At 50.8% G+C, this 24,139-nt stretch overlaps 1 protein-coding gene across 1 annotated transcript in view; it reads right to left on the reverse strand.

The window, feature by feature from the left end:
- The window catches only part of Vwf (von Willebrand factor), a 167,817-nt gene that overhangs the window by 112,269 nt on the left and 31,409 nt on the right, over positions 1–24,139 (reverse strand). The window contains exons 7-12 of the mRNA XM_045139643.1: positions 18,690–18,906; positions 16,326–16,448; positions 14,002–14,113; positions 11,855–11,901; positions 1,412–1,548; positions 443–581 (exon numbers count right to left, since the gene is read on the reverse strand). Coding sequence (XP_044995578.1) covers positions 443–581; positions 1,412–1,548; positions 11,855–11,901; positions 14,002–14,113; positions 16,326–16,448; positions 18,690–18,906 — 775 coding nt within the window. The remainder of the gene's footprint in view (positions 1–442; positions 582–1,411; positions 1,549–11,854; positions 11,902–14,001; positions 14,114–16,325; positions 16,449–18,689; positions 18,907–24,139) is intronic.

Here is a 24,139-nt window from a genome sequence, read left to right on the forward strand (position 1 = left end):
AAACACTAAACCCATTGACGGGCAGGGCACTCAGTAGCCAAGTTCATCCATGGACTGAGAAGCTAGGGTTATGGGCCATCGAGTGGCCAGGAGTCACAGAGAAGGGGAGGAGTGAAGTCTGGAAGTTATTCCACACAAAAGCAGCTTCACTTTGACAAGACAGTGGGACCCGTTGTGAAGGCCACATGGACTGACCCCGGGTGTCAACCTTTGGCCTGACCCATCAGCAGTTTCTTATCCCTGACTTCTCAGCGTGGCAGCCTCTGCTACCTTGCTCGCAAGGATGCTCAGGAAAGCCACCATGCCCCCCCCCCCCACCAAGAAGTGGCCATCACATTCCCAGGGAAGTGGCCGGCCTTGAGGGCAGGAGTGGCCCTGGCGGGAGGGATTCTGTGCGGAAGCTGGGCGGGCAGGGGGCCTGGCAGGGGAGGGGCGGGCGCACCTTGCTGAAGGGGGACCCGGACATCCCGGCCATCTATGGCGACGTCTCCTCCGTACTTGAGCTTCACGAGGCTGCTGTGCAGGGCGGGCAGCCGCACGGTGACTGAGTGTGTGCAGACAGCATCCGGGTCATCAGCACACTGCCAAGAGGAGGTGCCCGGGTGGCCTTACCACAGCCGCTGCCAGGCTAGCACTCAGCCCAAAGCTAGACAGCCTGGGCCTTCCCGCACAGACCTCCATCCTCACAAGAAGACACTGTGGATGTGGGGTACAGGCGGCGTACAAGAAGGGCCCTAAAAGCCAGGCGCGGTGGCGCACGCCTTGAATGCCAACACTCGCGAGGCAGAGGTAGGAGGATTGCCATGAGTTCGAGGCCAGTCTGAGACTACAGAGTGAATTCCAGGTGGGCCTGGGCTAGAGTGAGACCCTACCTTGGACAAAAACCAGAAAAATAATAAAATAAAATGAAAAATAAGTAAGTAGGAAATTTAAAAGGCCCAAAGCCCAGGCATCTCACACAGCCCTTTCCCATCCTGGTCTGCTCTTCCACAAAGAGCCCAGACCCCTCTTCAGCTCTTCTCGTTCCTCACATTATCACCCCAAGAGAAGCAGGAGACTTCCATCCTGGGGAAGCCCTGTGACAGGCCACCTCTTCGTTTCATTGCTGAGAGAAGAGCACGCGCCCATACTGTGGCGCTCATGAAAAGAGGAGGCTCCCCTCCCCCCAACCGCAGTCACCCCCCGCCCCAGCTTCCCAGGCTGGAGGTTTAGTCATGGGAACCACAGGCTACACCTGACCAGGGTATCCCTCATCTCTCAGTGGCTAGGAAGAGAAAGACAGACACTGAAGATTCCAGGAAGGGTGTCGTCCTACACAGAGGGCAGGAGCTCACCCCTCCCAGGGCAGCCCCCCACATACTGCAGCTCCTCAGCCTCCCCCCAGACTGACAGGCGGCCCAGCCAAGCTCACCTGCACCGTCTCTATGACGATGGAGAAAGAGTGATCCTGGCAGTCCCGGGCCAGCAGGTAGTGGCAGATCCCACTGAAGGTAAAATACCTGTCATCAAAGCTTTTGAAGTGGGATTGGCCGGTGACGAGACACTCCCCTGCAGAGACCCAGAAAGAAGCAGTGAGGAGGGGGGAGCCTCCATAGTGGCTCATGCAGGGAGGGGCCCCTCCCACCACTGCCCCCCGCCCCCCCGTGTCATTTACCCACACCACACTAAACTGAGTCTTTTTTTTTTTTTTTTTTTTTTTTGGTTTTTGAGGTAGGGTCTCACTCTAGCCCAGGCTGACCTGGAATTCACTATGGAATCTCAGGGTGCCCTCGAACTCACGGCGACCCTCCTACCTCTGCCTCCCGAGTGCTGGGATTCAAGGCGTGCACCACCACGCCCGGCTAAACTGAGTCTTGAGAGCGAACCCCAAGTCAGTTCCACCCCCCAAGCCACAAGCTGCCCGGAGCTTCGCACAGTCTAACACCCCCTTTTACAGGTGGGCGACTAAGCGAGGCGACAAGGTTCAGTCCCTGGCGTGGCGCCCCGTTCTTAACTCTGGCCACCTCACTCCTTCCCACAGCATGAGCTCCCCTGCCCCGGGAAGGCAGCAGGGAAGCCTGGGGCTAGGGACACGAAAGCCACAGGAGACCGGTGACCGGAGGCCTCCTCGGCCGCAAGCTTGTGCTCTGATTTCTCTCAGGGCCAGTGGGGGACCAGGAGGCCATCGACCCAGGCCCCCCTGATGTAGAAACTGATGTTTCTACAGATGGAGATGACTCCATCACCCTGAAACTAGGAGCTATTAGTGTGGTACCCCTTCCACCTAACTCCCCTGTCCCCCCTTCACTCCATCCTGGGGCTCAGCCCTGGCCCCACAGGCTCTGGGGGGGCATCCATACAGAGGAGGCCTTGTTGCCAACGTCTCCATCCAGGCTCAGGGCCGACTCTGGAGCCGAAATGGTCGCCATACTGTCTTACGAACCTCCACTCATCTCTGCCATCTACTCGGTGACAGAGGGGCCTGGGCGCCCTCCCCCCACCCTCCACCACCCTAGAGTCCACCAAACCCCAAAGTCCTCTAAGACCAGGGTCTGGTGCCAGATCCTGATGTCGCCTGGAAGACCCAGAAGGCCACAGGGAAGTTCCTGCGCCCGCCTGCCAAGCACGTGCAACAGAGGGACACCCTGCCTGCCGCCTGGTGTCCATCTCTTCGGAGGCAGGCAGGCTGGCGCCGGGCAGAACTTCTGCAGAGCTTTGCATCCGGGTGTGGCTCTGCCACGGGCACGTGTCCGAGGGGTGTGTGACTTCAGGAGACTAGACAGGATCGTGCTGCCTGATCCCTGGGGGCCACTGGCGCCTTCCAAGATGGCAGGGTCAGAGAGCCAAAAAGAAGCAGAGGAGAAACAGGGGTGCCTCGTCCTTCCCACTCAGTGGCCCCAAAGGTGAAGAGTGGGGAGGGAAAGTGCCACTGGGAAGTAGGGCAGGCCACACCACAGGGCCAAGGGTCACCCCCCAGCTCATTGTGAACGTCCTGGAATCCAGCGATATCACAGGAAGGTTTCTTTTAAATGACCAGCTTTCCAAAAGCACCGTGATGGACAAACAGTAATAGGGTCCCTTAGGTCAAATGTCTTGACCTGAGTGAGTGAAGTGGGTGGGAATTCTTCCTCCAGCCATCTCTTATCTCAGTACAAGACCAGGACTCCCATCCTCCCTGACAATGCCCGGGGAAAAAAAGGGGCAAAGAGAAAACACTGCAAATGTTCAAAAGCAAAACTTTCGGGCTAGAATCTAATCCTCTGATCTGGTTTCCTGCTCTGACCCTCACTGATTTGTTTCTCGGAATCAGAAGTATAAATACTACACGTAGCTTATCTCTTTTGGTACAACTGAGGGACAGAGCTGCAAACACAGGAAAGCCAGGGAAATGGGTGTATGAATTGCCGGGCAGTGGCTGGCCAGGGGAACGGGAGCACCCCCACCCAAACCACGGACCACAGGGCCAGGTTCATGCGCCTTTGCCCAGAGAGGGAAACCCAGGGTAGGCAGCAAAGGGCAATCACCAGCTGAGACGGGCAGTGAAAGGCAGGGACTACAAAAGAGTGCGCCAAGGAGAGCCCCTGGAGTTAAAGCAGTCCACTCCTACAGAAATGAAGATTCGCCCCTCGGTCAAAAGAAGGGGAGGGGCTGGAGAGATAGTTTAACAGTTAAGGCACATGCCTGCAAAGCCTAAGAACCCAGGTTTGATTCCCCAGAACCCACGTAAGCCAGACGCATATGGTGGCTCATGATTCTGGAGTTTGTTTGCAGTGGCTACAGGCTCTGGTGCACCAATATTCTTTCTCTCTCTCTCTCTCACACACACACGCATAAATAGATAAATAAAAATATTTTTAAAAGGGGAGGGGCAGGAGAGATGGCTCAGCACCTGTCTGCAAAACCTAACCACCAGAGTTCAGAGTTCGGATCCCCAGTATCCCTGTAAAGCCAGATGCACAAAGTGGCACATGAGACAGGAGTTCCTCTGCAATGGTAAGAGGCCCCAGCACGCTCATTCTCTCTGTCTGCTTCTCTTCCATCTCTCTCTGCTTGCAAATAAGTAAGTTTTTAAGAATTTTTTTTAAGAGGAACCCTTCTACACTGCTGGTGGGAATGCAATCTGGTCCAGCCATTGTGGAAATCAGTGTGGAGGTTCCTAAAACAGCTAAAGATTGATCTACCATATGACCCAGCTATAGCACTCCTAGGCATATATCCGAAGGACTCATCTCATTTCCTTAGAAGCACATGCTCAACCATGTTTATTGCTGCTCAATTTATAATAGCTGGGAAATGGAACCAGCCTAGATGTCCCTCAACAGATGAGTGGATAATGAAGATGTGGCACATTTATACAATGGAGTTCTACTCAGCGGTAAAGAAAAATGAAGTTATGAAATTTGCAGAAAAATGGATGGACCTGGAAAGGACTACACTAAGTGAGGTAACCCAGGCCCAGAAAGCCAAGCGCCACATGTTCTCTCTCATATGTGGATTCTAGCTACAGATGATTGGGCTTCTGCCTGAGAAGGAAAATACTTGGTAGCAGAGGCCAGTAAGTTAAAAAGGAGACATAAAGGGTGGAGGAAGGAAGGGAGGAGGGTACTTAATAGGTTGATATTGTATATATGTAAGTACAATGATTGTAATGGGGAGGTAATATGATGGAGAATGGAATTTCAAAGGGGAAAGTGTGGGGGTGGGGAGGGAGGGAATTACCATGGGATTTTTTTTTTATAATCATGGAAAATGTTAATAAAAATTTTAAAATTAAAAAAAAAAGAATTTTTTAAAAAAAAGACAAAAGAAGGGAAGAAGGGAGAGGAGAGCAAGAGAAGAAGAAGAAATGAAGATGAAGCAAAGAAGATGACAAGGACCAACAGAATTCTCTCCTGTGGGACGGACAGATAGACGGACACACATCCACCCTTCACGCACACCTTGGTCTGCAGCTAGCCAGCCTCGGGATGCCCATCCTGGGTTACGGACCTTTCCCCTCATCCTCCTCCCAGTCCCCATGCCGTCATCCCTGCAGAAGCGTCAGCCCGCAGGACCCCCGCAAGGTGGATCAGACTTCCCGCAGATGCCAAGGCCCCGCCACGCCTACCTCGAATGCACAGTACCAAGACCCTGACCGTGTGCTCTGCGGGAGTCACCTCACAGGCTCCTCAAAGGCAGGGGTGATATCACTCCCAGGTGACAGGTGAAGAAACGAACACACTGGGACGTTTAACTGGCCCAACATTCCGCCGTGCTCAAAGACTGCTGGGGACGCGGGCAGTCTGTCTGGAGCTTGATGCCACCCCACTTGACTTCTGGAGCAGTCACTCCTGAAGCCGGGCGAGGTGGCGCACGCCTTTAATCTCAGCCCTCGGGAGGCAGAGGTTGGAGGATCACTGTGAGTTCAAGGCCACCCTGAGACTCTATAGTAAATTCCAGGTCAGCCTGGGCTAGAGGGAGACCCTAAAACCCAAAAAAAAAACAAAAGAGTCAGGCCTGGTGTCACGGGTCCCAGACTCACGTGGGCATCTGCCACGAGGCAAGAAGATAATTCAGATGTTAGGAAGAAGAAAACCTTGCTACTAAACCCAAACATATTGCCTGTGCTAATGTGACTCCAGGACCCCAGTGAGAGCAGGGACAGGACACTTGCCATGGACTCAGGGAGGCCTCTCTGCAGGCTTCAGAACAGAGCAGCCGTGAATCCGAGGCTGAATTACGGGTCTGAGCTTAAAGCCATCAAGTTATCCTGAACTGGAGCTGCACGTGTTGGGAGAACATTTGTCTTGCATGCCCTGCGTTCTGTTAACAGCACTACCGCGTGTGTGTGTGTGTGTGTGTGTGTGTGTGTGTGTGTGTCTGTGTGTGTGTGTGCGTGGTAGAGAGAGGGAGGGATATAATAGATAGATAGATAGACTAATAGATTGATAGACAGATGATGGATAGATGATCAATGATAGATATATAGATGATAGATTGATTGATTGATAGATAATAGATGATATATAGAGATAAATAATAGAGATAGATAGATGATAGATAGGTAGATGATAGATAATAGATAGATGATAGATAGATAGATAATAGATAGGTAGATAGGTAGGTAGATAGATAGGTAGATATAGACCGGCATATAAAATCTTGAACAAAAGGAGTAAAAGGATGCGCTAAGGTTGCCCTTCCCTCAGGGAGGCCCGCCACATCCTTCTCACCACCACTCCCATTCCGTCACCCCCTCCCTGTATCACCTGTTCTTTCCGTTCAGTCCCGCCCTGGATCTTGGACCCTCTCTGACTCTGCCAAGGATCCCGCGCCCTGGGAAGATCGTGACTGCTTTCCAGTGATGGACGTGTCTGGTACGAACGGCCTCTCGGCAGCCACGCCTGAGGTTACTCTCTGTCCCTGTCTTACAGATCAGGAAGCAGAGCTGTGAAGCACAGCGTGGCAGGCCAGACATCGCTCAGGTGCAGTTTGCACCCAAGTTGAAAAGCCCTCCACTCAGCCCGTCCCGCTGTAGAAAAGTGCCTTGCACGCTCTTCCCACGGGAATTCGAAATCCTTTAACAACAAGGGTTTTATTCACTGCAACGACAGCCACGCTCCCTCCAGATTAACTCTCACCTAAGTTTCATCGCTTCCGGCCATGAACTTATTTAGCAGGGCTTCCTCGACAGTGTGCTTGCAGCTATATAAAGCAGGGTCCATGCTGCGTGGAAACCACATTACAGTGCAGTGCTGAATGTCCCCCAGAGGCCTGGCACTATTGGGAGGTAGCGGACCCTGAGGAGGTAGCAGCTTGTAGGAGAGGCTTAGGTTATTGAGGGCGTGCCCTTGAAAGGGATTGAGGGACTTGATCCTCTCAAGGGGTCCACTTCCTGGGTCCACCACATGTGGTCATCCTTCTAACATACCCCCACCAAACAAACAGGGCTGCCCGGTCTCTGACCTGAGCCTCCAGACACGTGAGCCCAAATAAACCTCTCCACAAACAGCCAGAGTCGGGTAATCTGTTGTAGCCACGCAAAGCCTATACACAGAGGCGTCAGGAGCAGCGAGGGTTTCAAAGTCGCTCACGGGAGCCCCAGTGCCTCCCCAGCCACCACTAAGCTCCCGAGGGCTTTCCTTCCCTCCTGGGAGCTGCACCCAGCACTATCCACTGATGGCTCATGTGTAACTTCTCTCCTATGGACTGGTTTTCTTTTCTTTTTTTTTTTTTTTCTTTCCTTCTTTTTTTTGGTTTCTCAAGGTAGGGTCTCACTCTAGCCCAGGCTGACCTGGAATTCACTACATAAGTCTCAGGGCGGCCTCAAACTCACAGCAATCCTCCTGTCTCTGCTTCCCAAGTGCTGGGATTAAAAGGTGTGCACCGCCACCACACTAGGCTGACTGCTTTTTCTTTCTTTTTTTTAAATTTTTTTAAAATTTTTATTTATTTGAGAGTGACAGACAGAGAGAGAAAGAAAGAATGGGCACACCAGGGCCTCCAGCCACTGCAAACGAACTCCAGACGCGTGCGCCCCCTTGTGCATCTGGCTAACGTGGGTCCTGGAGAATCAAGCCTTAAACTGGGGTCCTTAGACTTCACAGGAAAACGCTTAACCACTGATCTGTCTCTCCAGCCCTGACTGCTTTTTCTTAACACATTCTTTTTATTGTTGTTTAAGCCAAGAGTGACCTGCTGCATCTACCATTGCCTCTGCACTAATGCTCTGCTTAACACAATTCTTATAGAGGCTTAATTTATTTTCAGAGCATGCTATATTCACAACCCTAGATCTAGGTTATAGATAACACTGACTTTTTTCTAATTTTTTTATTTATTTGAGAGCAACAGACAGAGAGAGAAGAGGGAGATAGAGAGAGAGAATGGGCACACCAGGGCCTCCAGCCACTGCAAATGAACTCCAGACGCATGCACCCCCTTGTGCATCTGGCTAACGTGGGTCCTGGGGAATTGAGCCTTGAACCGGGGTCCTTAGGCTTCACAGGCAAGCGCTTAACCGCTAAGCCATCTCTCCAGCCCAACATCCACTTTTTGTCTTAGCCAACCCTGAACACTGACTTCATCTGTATAAATGCAATATAAAACTTTATAAACATTTCCATTTTATGTACTTTTAAAAAAAAGTTTGTTTTGAGGTAGTTTCTCACTCTAGCTTAGGCTGACCTGGAATTCACTATGTAGTCTCAGGGTGGCCTAGAACTCATGGCAATCCTCCTACCTCTGCCTCCTGAGTGCTGGGATTAAAGGCACGCGCCACCATGCCCGGCTTGTTTCTAATGCATATAAAACAATAGAGTGATGGTTGTCACTTCTGAGATTGACCTGGAAGTCACTCTGCAGCCCAGGTTAGCCTCAAACTCCTGGAAATCCTATCTCAGCCTCCCAAGTGTTGGTATTAAAGGAGTAAGCCACCATGCCTAGTTGAGAGTAGGTCTTTAAAAGACTGCAACAAACCAGGCGGAGTGGCACACACTTTAAACCCAGCACTCGGGAGGCAGAGGTAGGAGGATCGCCATGAGTTTGAGGCCACCCTGAGACTCCATAGTGAATTCCAGGTCAGCCTGGGCTAGAGTGAGACCCTACCTCAGAAAACCAAAAACACTACAGTCTCTCCCCCTTCTGTCCCCACCCTCACTCACCCCTGGGGAGAACAGCTGTCTCATCATGGGGCAGCCCCAGAGACAAGTCCACACGGCGAGTTTGCAGTGCCTCTGGCTACGGCTCGCATGTGTGGGAAACAGGTCTGGGAGGCAGAGCCTAATGACAAGAGCTGGGGCCATGAGCCCTCTGCCCTCCTCAAGAGACATGTCATCATGGCCCGGGGCCGTCCTCCCAGAGTGGGCTCTTTAAAAAGCAGGGTGTCCCTTCTGGTTCTTCCGCTGTCGCCGTCTCGGCCCTTCCGCCCTCCACGAAAGAAGCAACCAAAGGCCCACATCAGATGCTGAAGTCACGCTCTCGGACATCCCAGGACCGACAGCCAAATGAATTTCTGCTCATTACAAATTACTCAGTCTAAGCCGGGCGTGGTGGCACACGCCATTAATCCCAGCACTCGGGAGGCAGAGGTAGGAGGATCGCCGTGAGTTCGAGGCCACCCTGAGACTACACAGTGAATTCCAGGTCAGCCTGGGCCAGAGTGAAACCCTACCTCAAAAAAACAAAAACAACAACAACAAAAAAAAAGTTACTCAATCTGTGGTATTTTGTCACAGTAGCATAGAAGCACTAAGACATCTGCCAGCCAGAACAGGAGTGAGTGTCAAACCAAATACCTCTCACCCAGGTCAATGCTTCAGGTAAGATCCACAGCCTTGGACAATGGTTAACTGCCTGCAGTTTCATGTAAGACAACAAACAGGCCAGAGCTGAACCACAGCTGAATTGCCAGGGAGCAGAAACTGTGAGGTAATATCTGTTGTTTGAAGCGATAAAGTGTGAGGAGCAATTGATGACTAATACACTCATGTCATTCCACACTCAAAACTCATCTCATGGCTCAGAGGTTAAGGCACAGGTCTGCAATGCCTAATGACCAAGTTCAATTTCCCGGTACCCATGTAAAGCCAGATGCACAAAGTGGCGCATGCATCTGGAGTTCATCTGCAGTGACTAGAGGCCCTGGTGTGCCCATTCTGTCTCCCTCTTTTCTCGATCTCTCTTTGCTTGCAAATAGATTAATTTAAAAAAAAAAAAAAAACCTCATCTCATTCCATACTCAAAACTGAGTCCTCTATTTCCAAGATCCACGCTGCTGGCTCCCCTGAGGTCTTAGGGAAGCCTTAGCCTGCTCTTTGCTTTATTCAGAGAACTAGGCATATCCCCTTCCAGAACCTTCCCATAGAATCCATCAGAACCTCTTCCTGCAGTCGTCACCCTGGATGATAAGAATCATGGGAAGAGAGAGCAAAGCTTGTACAACTGTGGGTGGAAACAGACAAGCAACACTGACCAACTCAAGGCCAAAGAGACAGGAGAGAGAGAGCAGCGCTTTGCGGATGAGAACAGAACTCAGTGGCTTTGTCAGCAAAATGTCAAACCACTCAGTAGGACCACAAGTTGGAACTGGCAACCTGCCCATCAAGGGGCCAAAAGACTATCTTACATCCTCAGCAAAACTGCCGCTGAGGGCTGAAGGGATGGCTTAGTGGTTAAGGCGCTTGCCTGCAAAGCCAAAGGACCCAGGTTCGATTCCCCCAGGACCCACATAAAGATAGATGCACAATGTGGCGCATGTGTCTGGAATTCATTGGCAGTGGCTAGAGGCCCTGGGGTGCCCGTTCTCTCCATCCCCCCCCATCCCCATCAAATAAATAAATACAAATAAAAATATTTTTGAAAACTGCCCTATAGATTTTGAGCTGAAAACTAAGGAATGATATTATCTGCTCCAGACAGTGGGTAGCTAAATGAATGGGTGGATAGGAGGATGATGGATGAAAGAAGTTACCAGGTAAAGTTCCTAAACTGATAGTCAGTCTAAGAACAAATATAATGAGCTGAATTCTTTTTTTGTTTGTTTGTTTGTTTTTATTTATTTGAGAATGACAGACAGACAGAGAGAGAAAAAGAGGCAGACAGACAGAGAATGGGCACACCAGGACCTCTAGCCACTGCAAACGAACTCCAGACACATGTGCCCCTTGTGCATCTGGCTAACGTGGGTCCTGGGGAGTCGGGCCTCGAACCGGGGTCCTTAGGCTTCACAGGCAAGCGTTTAACCAGTAAGCCATCTCTCCGTGAGCTGAATTCTTAACTCCTAATATCCACTATGACCCACAGCTCCCATGTGTTAATAAAGGCTTGTTATTCAGATATTAGGAATTTTTTGCATGGGCTCAATCACAACAACTTTCATTTTTTCAAAGGGTCCCTTCCGTAGGGTGTGATTCTGTTTAATCATGCAGATGCCGCTCTCAGGAGCAATCTTCTGTCCTTGCTGCTTTCTTCAAGGATTACACCAAAGACAGCATGGCTCACTGGCCATCAGAATAACTGATCTAGGCTGGGGAAATGGCTTAGTGGTTAAGGCGTTTGCCTGCGAAGCCTAAGGACCCTGGTTAGATTCCCCAGGACCCATGTAAGCCGGATACACAAGGGAGGTACATGCATCTAGAGTTTGTTTGCAGTGGCTAGAGGCCCTGGCGCGCCCATTCTCTCTCTCTCACTCTCTCTCTCTTTTTCTAATAAATAAATAAAATATTTAAAAAATATTTTTTTAGCCAGGCGTGGTGGCGTTCACCTTTAATCCCAGCACTCAGGAGGCAGAGGTGGGAAGATCGCCATGAGTTCAAGGCCACTCAGAGAATACAGAGTGAATTCCAGGTCAGCCTGGGCTAGAGCGAGACCCTACCTTGAAAAACCAAATATATATATGTATGTATGTATGTATGTATGTATGTATGTATGTATTTTTTAAATAAATAACTCATCTAGCCCTACTCCCCATTTTCCATTAAGTTTCAAAGTCCCCACAACATGACAGGCATGGGATAAGATCTTGGATGACCCTAAACCCTGTGATCAACAGACCTCAAATGTGATTCCGGGAACCTGAGCCACTTCTGGCCCGCCTAAGTCTGTGACGGAAAGGAAAACAAGAAAGTGCAAAGGTAGAAATCACACAGTGTGAGTTAAAGCCCTGGCTCCACTTTTTGGCAAATGCGTGACCTTGGGTAAATGTCTCAATGTCTCTGGGTGTCTTCTTTTTCGCAAGGTGGGAAGAAATCGTACTTTCCTCACGAGGGCTAGCAAGGAGGCTCCAGGAGAAGTTCTGAGCACAGCGGGGGTCAGGACTGAGGTCAGGAGCCTTGCAGTCAGCGCCCCTCCCCGCCCCCCGTGGTCAGAAGGGGGAACAAGAGCATGAGGGGCCTACCAGGACATTCCTCGTTGCTGCAGATCCACAGGCTGTCTCGGCAGATGCTGTTGGGGGAGGAAGCACAGGTCACACCTAGTGAATTCAAGCTCACCCACGACAGCACCTCCCGCCCCAGGGAAGGCATCTGGGCAAAGAAGGGCCCCATGCCACAGGGCGTGGTCCTGGAGTTTGGGAGTTCAAAGGCACACAGACCACAGATTTGGCCACCAAGTAACCTTGGAGATATTGTAAAGGAGAAGAAGCTGACAAAGAGAAAAAAAAGGCTAATGACCCTGACTGTCTGCTCAGGAACTAAGAAGTGCCCATCTTACCCCCGCCCCACCCCAGCGCAGGTGGAAGGGGCAAGGGAGCTATTAAAGGGGCTGCGCTGGGCAGCCAAGTGAGGCCTCCTAAGGACTCCGTGGGCCACCGGAGGCTGCAAGCAGCGAGAGGTCTAGAGACGGAACAAGGAACTATTTTCTCCAGTGCACAGGAGACAGGCCGAGCTGGCCAGAGGTCATGTCTAGGGGCACTCTTTTTCTTTTTAATTTTAATTTTTTTTATTTTTTATTGACAACTTCCATAATTGTAAACAATATCCCATGATAATTCCCCCCACACACTTTCCCTTTGAAACTCCCCTCTCCATCATATCCCCCCCCCATCAGTCTCTCTTTTACTTTGCTGTCATTATCTTTTCCTCCTATTACGATGGTCTTGTGGAGGTTGAAGAGGTTGAAGTGGGCCTGGCCCACTGCAGGCTCCAGAGAGAGCAGACTGAGGGGGTCTCCACTGGGGATGGCTGTTTCTTACCTACCGCCCAGCAGAAAAGAGATCTGGAGGAGGGGCTGGAGAGATGGCTTAGCGGTTAAGAACTTGCCTGTGAAGCCTAAGGACCCCGGTTCGAGGCTCGATTCCCCAGGACCCACGTTAGGCAGATGCACAAGGGGGCGCACACATCTGGAGTTCATTTGCAGTGGCTGGAGTCCCTGGCATGCCCATTCTCTCCCTCTCTCTCTCTCTCCCTCTCTCTCTCTCCCTCTCTCTCTCTCCCTCTCTCTCTCTCTCTCTCTCTCTCTCTCTCTCTCTCTCTCTCTCTCTCTCTCACTCTCTCTCTCTCTCTCCCCCTAGATGCCTCTTTCTCTCTCTGTCTGTTGCTCTTAAATAAATTTTTTAAAAATTTAATTAAAAAAAAAAAAGATCTGAAGGAGAGGAGCTGCGCTGTGCCGGTTGTTAAACAGCCTCTCTCCAGAAGGAGCATCATTTATTAAAACTTAGCTAGGGACAGGGAGGTGGCTGAATGGTTAAAAACATTTACTATGCAGGCCTGACCTCGGAAGTTCACATTCCCAGAACCTATGTAAAAGCCAGATGCCTAGGGCGATGTGAAGTGGGGCCGGGAGAATCTTGGAGCTCTGTGGCCAGCTAGTCTGGCATTAGCAACAGCAACAGCAAGAGATGATAGATAGACCAGATAGATAGATAGATAGATAGATAGATAGATAGATAGATAGATAGATAGATAGATAGATAGATAGATAGATATAGGTGATAGATAAATAGTAGGTATGTTGATAGATGATACATAAATAAATAGATAATAGATGATAGGTGTTAGATAGATAATAGATATATGACAAATAGATAGCTAGCTAGATAGATAGATAGATAGATAGATAGATAGATAGATAGATAGATAGATATAGGTTGACAGATATATAGTAGGTAGGTAGATAGATGATAGATAGATGATAGATATTAGATACATAATAGATAGGTGTTAGATAATAGATAGATAGATAGATAGATGATAGATAGATAGGTAGATAGATACCATGTCTTACGCAAGGTGGAAGATAAGGGCTAATACCCGGAGGTTGTGCTCTGACCTCTATATGTGTGCCATGGCGTAAGCACACACACGCATCATTCGGAAGGACAGCTAGGACAGCTGGCTAGGTGAAAAGGACGTAGTCTCTTACCTTCCCCACCCGCCAGGCACATCTGCAACACAATCTTGCCACTCCATCACTGCCCTCAACACCCTGCCCAGCTTCTGCCACACCACCTGCCCGTCTCTGCTCCCCGTTCACCTGCTAGTGCCTCTGCTGCCAACGTCCCCTCCCGAAGTCCCTGGGAAGACCCCCCCCTGAAGCCCAAGTTACCAGGTGTTGCAGTCTTGAGAGAGGGAGGTGCCGGGCGGGTACCGTTTCCCAGAATGCACACAGGAGCACGCGGAGCTCTGCACACAGTGGTCTTCATCAAGGAGCTGTCCCTCTGGGTTCAAGGGCATCAAGGCAAAGATCTCAACACCGTCACCATCATTTCTCATCTCTCAGCTCTAGAACCTCCACGGGCAATCGTCAGCTTGGGGTTTTCTCCAGGAGGCCCAAAGAACTTGTGCTGCAAGGTTTTGCTTGTTTTGTTTTCCCGAGGTAAGCTCTCGCTCTAGCCCAGGCTGACATGGAATTCACTATGGAGTCTCAGGGTGGCCTCGAACTCTTGGCGATCCTCCTACCTCTGCCTCCCAAGTGCTGCGATTAAAGGTGTGCACCACCACCACTGGGCTTAATGCTACCATGTTGTTGTTTTTAATTGACAACTTCCATGATTGTAAACAATATCCCATGGTAATTCCCCCCCTCCCCCCACTTTCCCCTTTGAAACTCCACTCTTCATAATATAGCTTCCCCCTCTCAATCAGTCTCTCTTTTATTTTGATGTCATCATCTTTTCCTTCTATTATGATGGTCTCGTGTAGTTAGTGTCAGGCACTGTGAGGCCATGGATATCCAGGCCATTTTGTGTCTGGAGGAGCACGTTGTAAGGAGACCTACCCTTCCTTTGGCTCTTACATTCTTTCCACCACCTCTTCCGCAATGGACCCTGAGCCTTGGAAGGTGTGGTAGAGATGTTTCAGTGCTGAGCACTCCTCTGTCACCTCTTCTCAGCAATGTTTATCTTTGACATTAAGACATCTCGAGGGAAGAGGATTATTAACCTCTTCTACAGAAGGAGTGGACAAAAGAACTTGCTCAAGGTAGACCAGTAGTGAGGTCATGAGTCTAGGCTTAAGGCTTTTTCCAGGAAGCTCAGAGAGCTTGTGTGATGCAATGTGACATGGGGGAGAGATTATTCAGGGCCCCTCCCCAGATGAAGACACAGAGTCAATAATTTTGTTCAAAGTTCTTCCAGGAGAGAAGTCACGAGTCTCAACACACCAAACTTACTCTCCATAATTAAAAACAGCCCATGACTGGAAGAGAGAGAAATCACCAGTGAAGATACTCAACAGTGGACACTGCAAGCCTTATATTTGGTCAGCCAGGCCAAATGAGCCAGCGGGTGCAATGGTGGCACTTCTGTCATGGTGGAAACCAACTGCCCTCTAATTGGACTGGAGGCCTGCTCCATGGGAGGGAATACATCCCTGATACTGAAAACTTAAAACAGGGGTAGTCATGAGCCTAGGAGTGTAACGTCTGCTGCTGTCTGGCTAAATGTACATACTATGCTCACCAAACTTCTCAGTAAGCACTTCTTTTAGTGTTCATACCCATATATTAATGCTACTCTCACTTTTGATAGAGAACCTTCTCTTTTCAGATGGCAGTGACCTTGGGATGACTCAGAAGGCACCATGGTGCTGAGAAGAAGTGACAGAGGAGTGCTCAGCCCTGAAATACCTCTATTACACCTTCTAACGCTCAGGGTCCATTGTGGAAGAGGTGGCAGAAAGAACGTAAGAGCCAAAGGAAGGGTAGGACTCCTTACAAAGTGCTCCTCCAGACACAAAATGGCCTGGATATCCATGACCTCACAGTGTCTGACACTACCTACACAAGGCCATCATAATAGAAGGAAAAATGATGGCATCAAAATAAAAAACAGACTGGTTGAGAGGGGGAGGGGATATGATGGAGAATGGAGTTTCAAAGGGGAAAGAGGGGGGAAGGAGGAAATTATCATGGGATATTGTTTACAATTGTGGAAGTTGTCAATAAAAAACTAAAAATTAATAAACAACAACAACAACAAAAAACCCAGCCCATGACCAATTCTCCCCGTCTCTCCCAGATACACTTTCTCGCGCAGTCTTTTCTCAACCAAGTGCACAGGGCAAACCCAGGGCACTTTTTACATGCTCTTTCTCCCAGACTGCTGTCCTGCCTCCTAGCCAAGAAAATAAAACTGTGGCTCGGATGAGGCCACAGGCTCTGCAAAGCAAGTCACTGTTGGGACCCAACTAGCCCTCCTGTTTCCCTAGACATAGAGCTTTCATGAACACGGTACAAGAAAGCATAAATCAGAAATAAAGACCAGCTCAATCCTGACCCCTCTGTACAAAGACTTTCAAAAGCTAAATGAAAAGGCCTCTCATTCCAAGCAATGAAGGAGAAACACAAGCGGCCTTCATCATCCCTGTCCCCAAAGCCCAGGGCACTGGCCAGGACTCAGATTCACGTCCAAAGTGGGCAGAGTTTCTCACCCGGGCAGACGCAGCCATCCACACATTGCTGCTGGCAGACTTCATCGATGGGCTGGCTCTGGCAGGTTCTGGGGCAAGGGGACACGCACTCCTTATACTCCATGCCAACAGGGCACACTGGGCCTGAAAGAGACATCAGAGCAGGTTCCCACCAGCACAGCAGCCTCCAAACCACACTGTACCCACGGTCAGCTTGGCCCCCTTTGACTGCCCGCTCTGTCTTCAGGAGCTCAGGAGCCACCCCACAGCTCCCCACGGGCCCACGTGACCCTTTGGGGCCAGTCTGCCCCCTGCAGGAGTCTCCCACTTTGAAAGGTCCTCGCCAAGACTCTCGGGGGTCCTTGGGCCTGCCACCCCTATTGCCTCTTGGCGTCTGTTCTCCATAAGGAGAGATTTGTAATGTTTTCTCAGGGCGATACCAAACTTCATCTTTTTTTAAAAATATATATATATTTTATTTATTTATTTCAGAGCGAGAAAGAGGCAGAGACAGTGGGGGGATCACACCAGGGCCTCAAAGGAACTGCAGGCGCATGAGCCCCTGTCGATGCCCAACGTTAGACTGTAGGCCTCCAGAGTCCACAAAGAGGGCAGAGGCATTCTCTTCCCTTCCTCCTTGGAGAGCCCCTCTTGCCCATGAGCCCCAACCACATGCCCTCCCTCAACTCAGGGCCCACTCCATGCCCACTTTACCTGCATGGTGACACCCACCCTCTCCGTGTTCCCACTCTTCTGCAGGACTGACTTTGAGCCTTGTTGACCATCTCCCTGTCCTTCCCGTCTCCTCATGGGTGAGGCCGGGCTCTACCCTACCAGGTGCCCCCAAACCTCCTCTCCACACCTATCCAATCTCCCCCATCGCTACCTCCAAAGACCAGAGAAGACAGCCACTTCCCACGCAGGGAAGAAGGCGGCTCTAGTCCCCACCTTTTCGCACCTCCACAGCACGGGTGACAAGGTCTGAGGTCCACGCTGCCAGCCACATACTGAAACACGGGTGTGCGGAGGAAAGGCTGGCCAGGTCCACTCCCTCAGGCTGTGTCATGTTCAAAATCATAGCTGCCCTACAGCTATCGAACCTTTTTTTTTTTTTTTTTTTTTTAATTTTCCAAGGTAGGGTCTACTCTAGCCCAGGCTGACCTGGAATTCACTCTGTATTCACAGGGCGGCCTCGAACTCACGGTGATCCTCCTACCTCTGCCTCCCGAGTGCTGGGATTAAAGGCGTGCGTCACCGCGCCCAGCAAACTCTTGATCAGTTTAGGGAGAGAGGAAGCTCCTCGCAAGGTAACGGGAGAAATCCTACTTAACTGTGATCATTTGGGCATGGTGACAATGACTGGGAAGCCAATGAGATTAGGAGATGACAGTCAGGTGTCTCAAGGTGGGCAGGCAGAACACCATACACACCTAGAGGCAGGGCAGGGAAGCTAAATCAATAAGAAAGGAGGGGGCTGGAGAGACGGCTTAGCGATTAAGCGCTTGCCTGCGAGGCCTAAGGACCCCGGTTCGAGGCTCGATCCCCCAGGACCCACGTTAGCCAGATGCACAAGGGGGCGCACGCGTCTGGAGTTCATTTGCAGTGGCTGGAGGCCCTGGAGCACCCATTCTCCCTCTCCCTCCCTGTCTCTCTCTCTGCCACTCTGAAATAAATAAATAATAGACAAAAAAAAAAACTTAAAAAAAAATAAGGAGACGTAAGGAAGGCCTTCCAGTCTCTGTGGGACCACCCTTCCTACAGCTTGGCCAGCAACCAGGGCCTCCTCAAGCAGCTCCCAGCTCCCAGGTTGACAGCCAGCAGCAGAGACCGCCGTGGGAGTCACGGAAGGCCTCGGGGAGGAGGAAGCTTGCAGAGCCTCCCCCGGTGAAAGGGCCTCTCCCTGCAGGCCAGCACTCACTCATGGAGCTCTGCAGGCACCAGCTGGCCGCAAGGGGAGGGCGTGGGCGGCCACACACCCTGACACGGCTGCAAAGCGCCTCGGGCCACTTACGGCAGGCGCTGTGGCCGGTCCAGGAGGAGGAAGCTTGCAGAGCCTCCCCCCCCCCGCCCCCGTGAAAGGGCCTCTCCCTGCAGGCCAGCACTCACTCATGGAGCTCTGCAGGCACCAGCTGGCCGCAAGGGGAGGGCGTGGGCGGCCACACACCCTGACACGGCTGCAAAGCGCCTCGGGCCACTTACGGCAGGCGCTGTGGCCGGTCCAGGAGGAGGAAGCTTGCAGAGCCTCCCCCCCCGCCCCCGTGAAAGGGCCTCTCCCTGCAGGCCAGCACTCACTCATGGAGCTCTGCAGGCACCAGCTGGCCGCAAGGGGAGGGCGTGGGCGGCCACACACCCTGACACGGCTGCAAAGAGCCTCGGGCCACTTACGGCAGGCGCTGTGGGCGGCCCAGCCGCGCAGCACCAGCCCCCGCTGGGCGCAGGTCCTGGCGTACTCGAGGAGGGCGGCGCAGGCGCACGCGGGGCCCCGGGCGCAGGCGCACGGGCTCTCCTCGCACAGCTCCACGAAGGGCTCGGGGTCCACCAGCGGGTGGCAGCGGGCAAACACCGAGGCGCTCTTCAGGAGCTGGCAGCGCTCCCACAGGGCCTGCGGGGAAAGAGGCTTCTCAGCACGACCCCGACCCCCCCCCCCAGGTGGCTCTGGCACCGGGCTCCACGCGCCGTGCCCAGGAGAACTCGGGGTGCAGGACTCAGGGAACCTCATGCACGTCCATGACAGGCGTCCGAGCCCCTCAGTAGACCTAAGGTTCTGTTTCCCCGGCCAGGTCTAAGTTTCCATCTGCCGGTAACGGTGGGTTTGAATGAACACTTACTGGAAACTGATTCCGCCATACGTTCATAGGTAAGTTCAATTCCACCCCGGGCCCCAGCCCGCCAACTTTGCCCGCCAAAATCCTAAGCCAATCAGAAGAGTGCACCGTTTAAATCAACCAATCACGCTGCTCGGGGCTCTTGCACGACTCAAGAGCTTAAGCCCGAAATAAAGCTCCTTGCCCTTGCCTACGCGTTTGGCTCTCCTTGGTGGCCACTGGGGATGCTGAGAACTGGGCATAACAAGGGCATCCTTCCAAGACCCAGCACCCCAGACACCCAGAAGGTGCTCAACGGAGCCTGGAAAAATGTACCTACTGAGCTCTGCGTGGGTCACGTCCTACCTGAGAGGAAAGGGGATAGGAAGGAGAGTCACACCGCCTCCAGGGCCAGTGATGCCAGAAGCATCTCTCCTGCCCGGGACCTGGCCACCTCCCCCTTGACCTTGGCCTTCTTCAGGGTGGCCTTGGGAGACGGGGGAGGTTATGCATTGAGGTCCCCAGCTTCACTGTCACTGGTGTGAAGTTAGTAGGCTAAGGATGAGGTTTGGGAATATATTTTCTGGAATATTCCCCCAGGCGGCTGCTGGGCCCGGACAGGATCAGCACCCATCAGCAATGGCGCACGGTAGGAGTCTGTGAAACCTCCACAGAGAATATGCCAGGCAAGAGTTACTACCTGGGTTTTCCTCTGTCGATGCTCTCAACCTCAGAACACAAGGCAGCTTTGGACCTTTTTTCTGCTCCTTGTTATAAACACTCCTGAGGCTGGGCGTAGTGGCGCATGCCTTTCATCCCAGCACTCGGGAGGCAGAGGTAGAGGATTGCTATAAATTCAAGGCCACCCAGAGACTACATAGTGAATTCCAGGTCAGCCTGGGCTACAGTAAGACCCTACCTTGAAAACAATAAAAAATAAAAATAAATAAACACTCCTGAATGTTGTGCTTATCAACAAATCTACAGTCTAGGTTTCTAATCATTCCAGATGCTCAATGTCTCTGCAGTGGGGAGTGCCTCTTGCAATGGATGGCACAGAGTTTTTACTCCATTTTTATTAACATTTTTTTTGGGGGGTGGTTTCAAGGTAGAGTGTCACTCTAGCCCAGACTGACCTGGAATTCACTATATAGTCTCAGGCTAGACTTAAACTCACAGCAATCCTCCTACATCTGCCTCCTGAGTGCTGGGATTAAAGGTGTGCACCACAATGCCCAGCTCCCCAGCAGATAATTTTTAATGTATTAATGAATTTGAATCATTACCATCCTCATTACATTCTCTTGACCTCTCTCCTCACTCCCCTCTACTGAATCCTTTCTTCTTCCCAACAAGTCCCTCTTATATTTTGATGCCTTTTTTAAAAAAAAAAAAAATTATTTGTCTGGGCGTGGTGACACACGCCTTTAATCCCAGCACTCGGGAGGCAGAGGTAGAAGGATCGCCATGAGTTTGAGTCCACCCTGAGACTACATAGTGAGTACCAGGTCAGCCTGAGCTAGAGTGAGACCCTACATTAAAATATACATATATTATTTATTTGCAAGCAAAGAGAGAGAAAGAAGAAAGATGGACAGAGAGAGAAGGGGCATGCCAGGGCCTCTAGCCATTGCAATCAAACTCCAGACACATGTGCCCCTTGTGCAAATGGTTTATGTGGGTCCTGGGAAATCGAGCCTGGGTCCTTTGGCTTCGCAGGCAAACATCTTACGGCTGTCTATTTTTTTTTCCCCCCATATGTGTGGGATGACCCAGTAAGTTGAATTAGGGTTGCCTGGATGAACATAGGGGAGTATTTACTAGACCATGTACAACCTACCAATCAATGGCTATACCACTGTAGAAAGTGTCTCCCAGTCCCCCAGCATGCTTTCAGCTGCCAGCTTTCCCACTCGCGGTGCTACACAGAACAAGGATGCCCCCCTCGATCAACGAGGTCGTAGGTACGCTACAGCCCCTCCTTTGTCAGTCCCCTCGGGTGCCTGTCCCCATGGCCGCTGGCTGGAAGTTGGAGGCTTTGGCCAATTAGCTCAACCGGTAGAAAGGGGCATCCTTGAGTGAAAAGGGAATGCCAGAAATCCTCACACTACCTGCTGTTTGTTACAAACATGCCACCGTGGGATGCCGCCGTGCATGGCACCAGACAGGCTATGGTGAGTGTACTGGAGCCAACTCTCTCTCAGCTACATGTATTCTTCCAACTCGTTGTACAAAGATTCTTTGGGGGATGGAGAGATGGCTCAGTAGTTAAGGCACTTGCCTGCAAAACCTAACAACCCAGGTTCAATTCCCCAGTACCTACATAACGCCAGATGCTCAATGTGTCGCATGCATCTGGAGTTCATTTGCAGGGGCTGAAGACCCTAGCCTGCCTGTTCTCTTTCTCTCCACATCCCTCTGACCCTCTCCTTGCAAATAATAAATAAAACATATTTTAAAAATAAAAGTAGTTTAGGTTTTTTTGGGGGGGGGGGCTGGAGAGATGGCTTAGAGGTTAAGATAAAAGTCTAAGGACCCAGGTTCAACTCCCCAGAACCACATAAGCCAGACACACAAGGTGGCGCATGCATCTGGAGTTCATTTGCAGGGGCTGGAGGCCTTGGCATGCCCATTCTCTCTCTCTCTCTCTCTCTCTCCCTCTCTCTCTCTCTCTCTCTCACACACACTGCCTCTTTCTCTCTCTCAAATAAATAAATAGCCAGGTATGGTGGTGCATGCCTTTAATCCCAGCACTTGGGAGGTAAATGTAAGTGAATTGCTATGAGTTCAAGGCCACCTTGAGACTACATAGTAAATTCCAGGTCAGCCTGGGTTAGAGTGAGACCCTGCCTCAAAAAGCAAAAACAGGGCTGGAGGGATGGCTTAGCCATCAAGGCACTTGCCTGCAAAGCCAAAGAACCTAGGTTCAATTCCCCAGGACCCACATTAGCCAGATGCACAAGGTGGAGCATGAGTCTGGAGTTCGTTTACAGTGGCTGAAGGCTCTGGCGTGCCCATTCTTTCTCTGTCTCTCTCTGTCTTTCTCTGCTTGCAAATAAATAAACAAAATATTTTTTAAAGCCCAAAATTAATAAATCAATCAATAAAATATTTTTAAAATATTTTTTGGGGCTGGAGAGATTGCTTAGCGGTTAAGCGCTTGCCTGTGAAGCCTAAGGACCCTGGTTCGAGGCTCGGTTCCCCAGGTCCCAAGTTAGCCAGATGCACAAGGGGGCGCACGTGTCTGGAGTTCGTTTGCAGAGGCTGGAAGCCCTGGCGCGCCCATTCTCTCTCTCCATCTATCTGTCTTTCTCTCTGTGTCTGTCACTCTCAAATAAATAAATAAAAATTAAAAAAATAAAAATAAAAAAATATTTTTTTAAAGATTCTTCTGGGCTGGAGGGATGGCTTAGCGGTTAAGGCATTTGCCTGCAAAGCCAAAGGACCCAGGTCCAATTCCCCAGGACCCACATTAGCCAGATGCAAAAGGGGCACATGCGACTGGAGTTTGTATGCAGTGTCTGGAGGCCCTGGTGTGGCCATTCTCTCTCTCTCCCTCTTTCTCTGTCAAACAAATAAATAAAAATAGTTGGGAAAAAAAAAAAAAAAGATTCTTCTGCTGCTTACTAACAGCAAGCTCCAATCCATTGCCCAAACCCCCTTCTCTGCAAAATAAGAGGGGTAATTGTCATGCCTGTGACACGCCGATAGAGAGGCGTGCCTGAAATCATACACGTGTAAGGGTCATCCCAGGACACGGTGACCCATGACTCCATCGTCATCCGTGTTGTTCACAGACACCATAGCAGTCCCTTCTCCTGTCCCTTTGCCGCCACCAGAGCAAACAGCTCCCCAACAGGACAGAAAGACACTCACGTCCCTTCTTCTGTCTCCATCTCCCGGGACTTGAGGCAGGATAGAAGGACAGGAGAAATTACAGGGACGTGGGAAGGGGGAGGACCCTCACTCTGAGCCTGGCTGAACCCCCTCTCACCAGCTGAAAGCTGAAGGTTTCACCACAGTGAACCACATTCGCTGTGAAGGCTGCTGGTATAGAGACTGCGGTTCTTTTATGCAGACGAGAGCATTAACGTATCAGAAAGCTAGGCCTCAAGTTCAGCCTTACCTTCCAAACCTTGGTGTACAATGAAAACATCGGAACTTCCCCTGCAACCCTAGTGGCCCAGGGTTTTACCTTATCAGCTGTGATGGGTCCAATGCAGGGAAACAATTAGGTATCTTAGCAACCCTTTGAGATGTAACTTCAGAGCCACCAAAAACATGTGGCTATTATAAAGATACTTAATTGTGACTGTTTGAGAAATCCACACCCAGGTTCTCAGATGTGTCTTACGTTCCTCCCCAAGTGCCTATTGACCCTTGTTTGTCAACCTGTTAAAAATAACTTTTCAGCCAGGCGTGGTGGTGCACGCCTTTAATCCCAGCACTCGGGAGGCAGAGGTAGGAGGCTAAAGTGAGACCCTACCTAGAAAATGTGTGTGTGTGTGTGTGTGTGTGTGTGTGTGTGTGTGTGTGTATCTTTTTGGGCTGGAGAGATGGATTAGCAGTTAAGGTGCTTGCATGTGAAGCCTAAGGACCCATGTTCGACTCTCCAGATCCCATGTAAGCCAGGTGCACAAAGGTGAAGTAAGCACAAGGTCGCAACATGCCCACTAGGTGGTACAAGCATCTGGAATTCGACTACAGTGATTGAAGCCCTGGTGTGCCAATTCCCTCTCTCCCTCTGTCTCTCTCTCTCTCTCTAACATTAAAGACAAAAAATTAAAAAGAAAAATATACATTTTTTCATAAACTCCAACTTTGTCTCATACCAGCTCATCCTGAAATTCTTTTCTGCAGCGGAGGCAAGAATCTAGCTTTACCCGAGTGGAGGTCACTAAAAGACAAGGGGACTTCTCAAACTCCAGCGGGCATGTCCCTGCCCCATCACTGCCAACCCACTCAACTAGGGTGAAATCAGTCACCATGGCAACATTATCACTTCCCTATATTTTTGTTTTGTTTTGTTTT

The sequence above is a fragment of the Jaculus jaculus genome, chromosome 23 (assembly GCF_020740685.1).
Source record: "Jaculus jaculus isolate mJacJac1 chromosome 23, mJacJac1.mat.Y.cur, whole genome shotgun sequence".
NCBI classification, from domain to species: Eukaryota; Metazoa; Chordata; class Mammalia; order Rodentia; family Dipodidae; genus Jaculus; species Jaculus jaculus.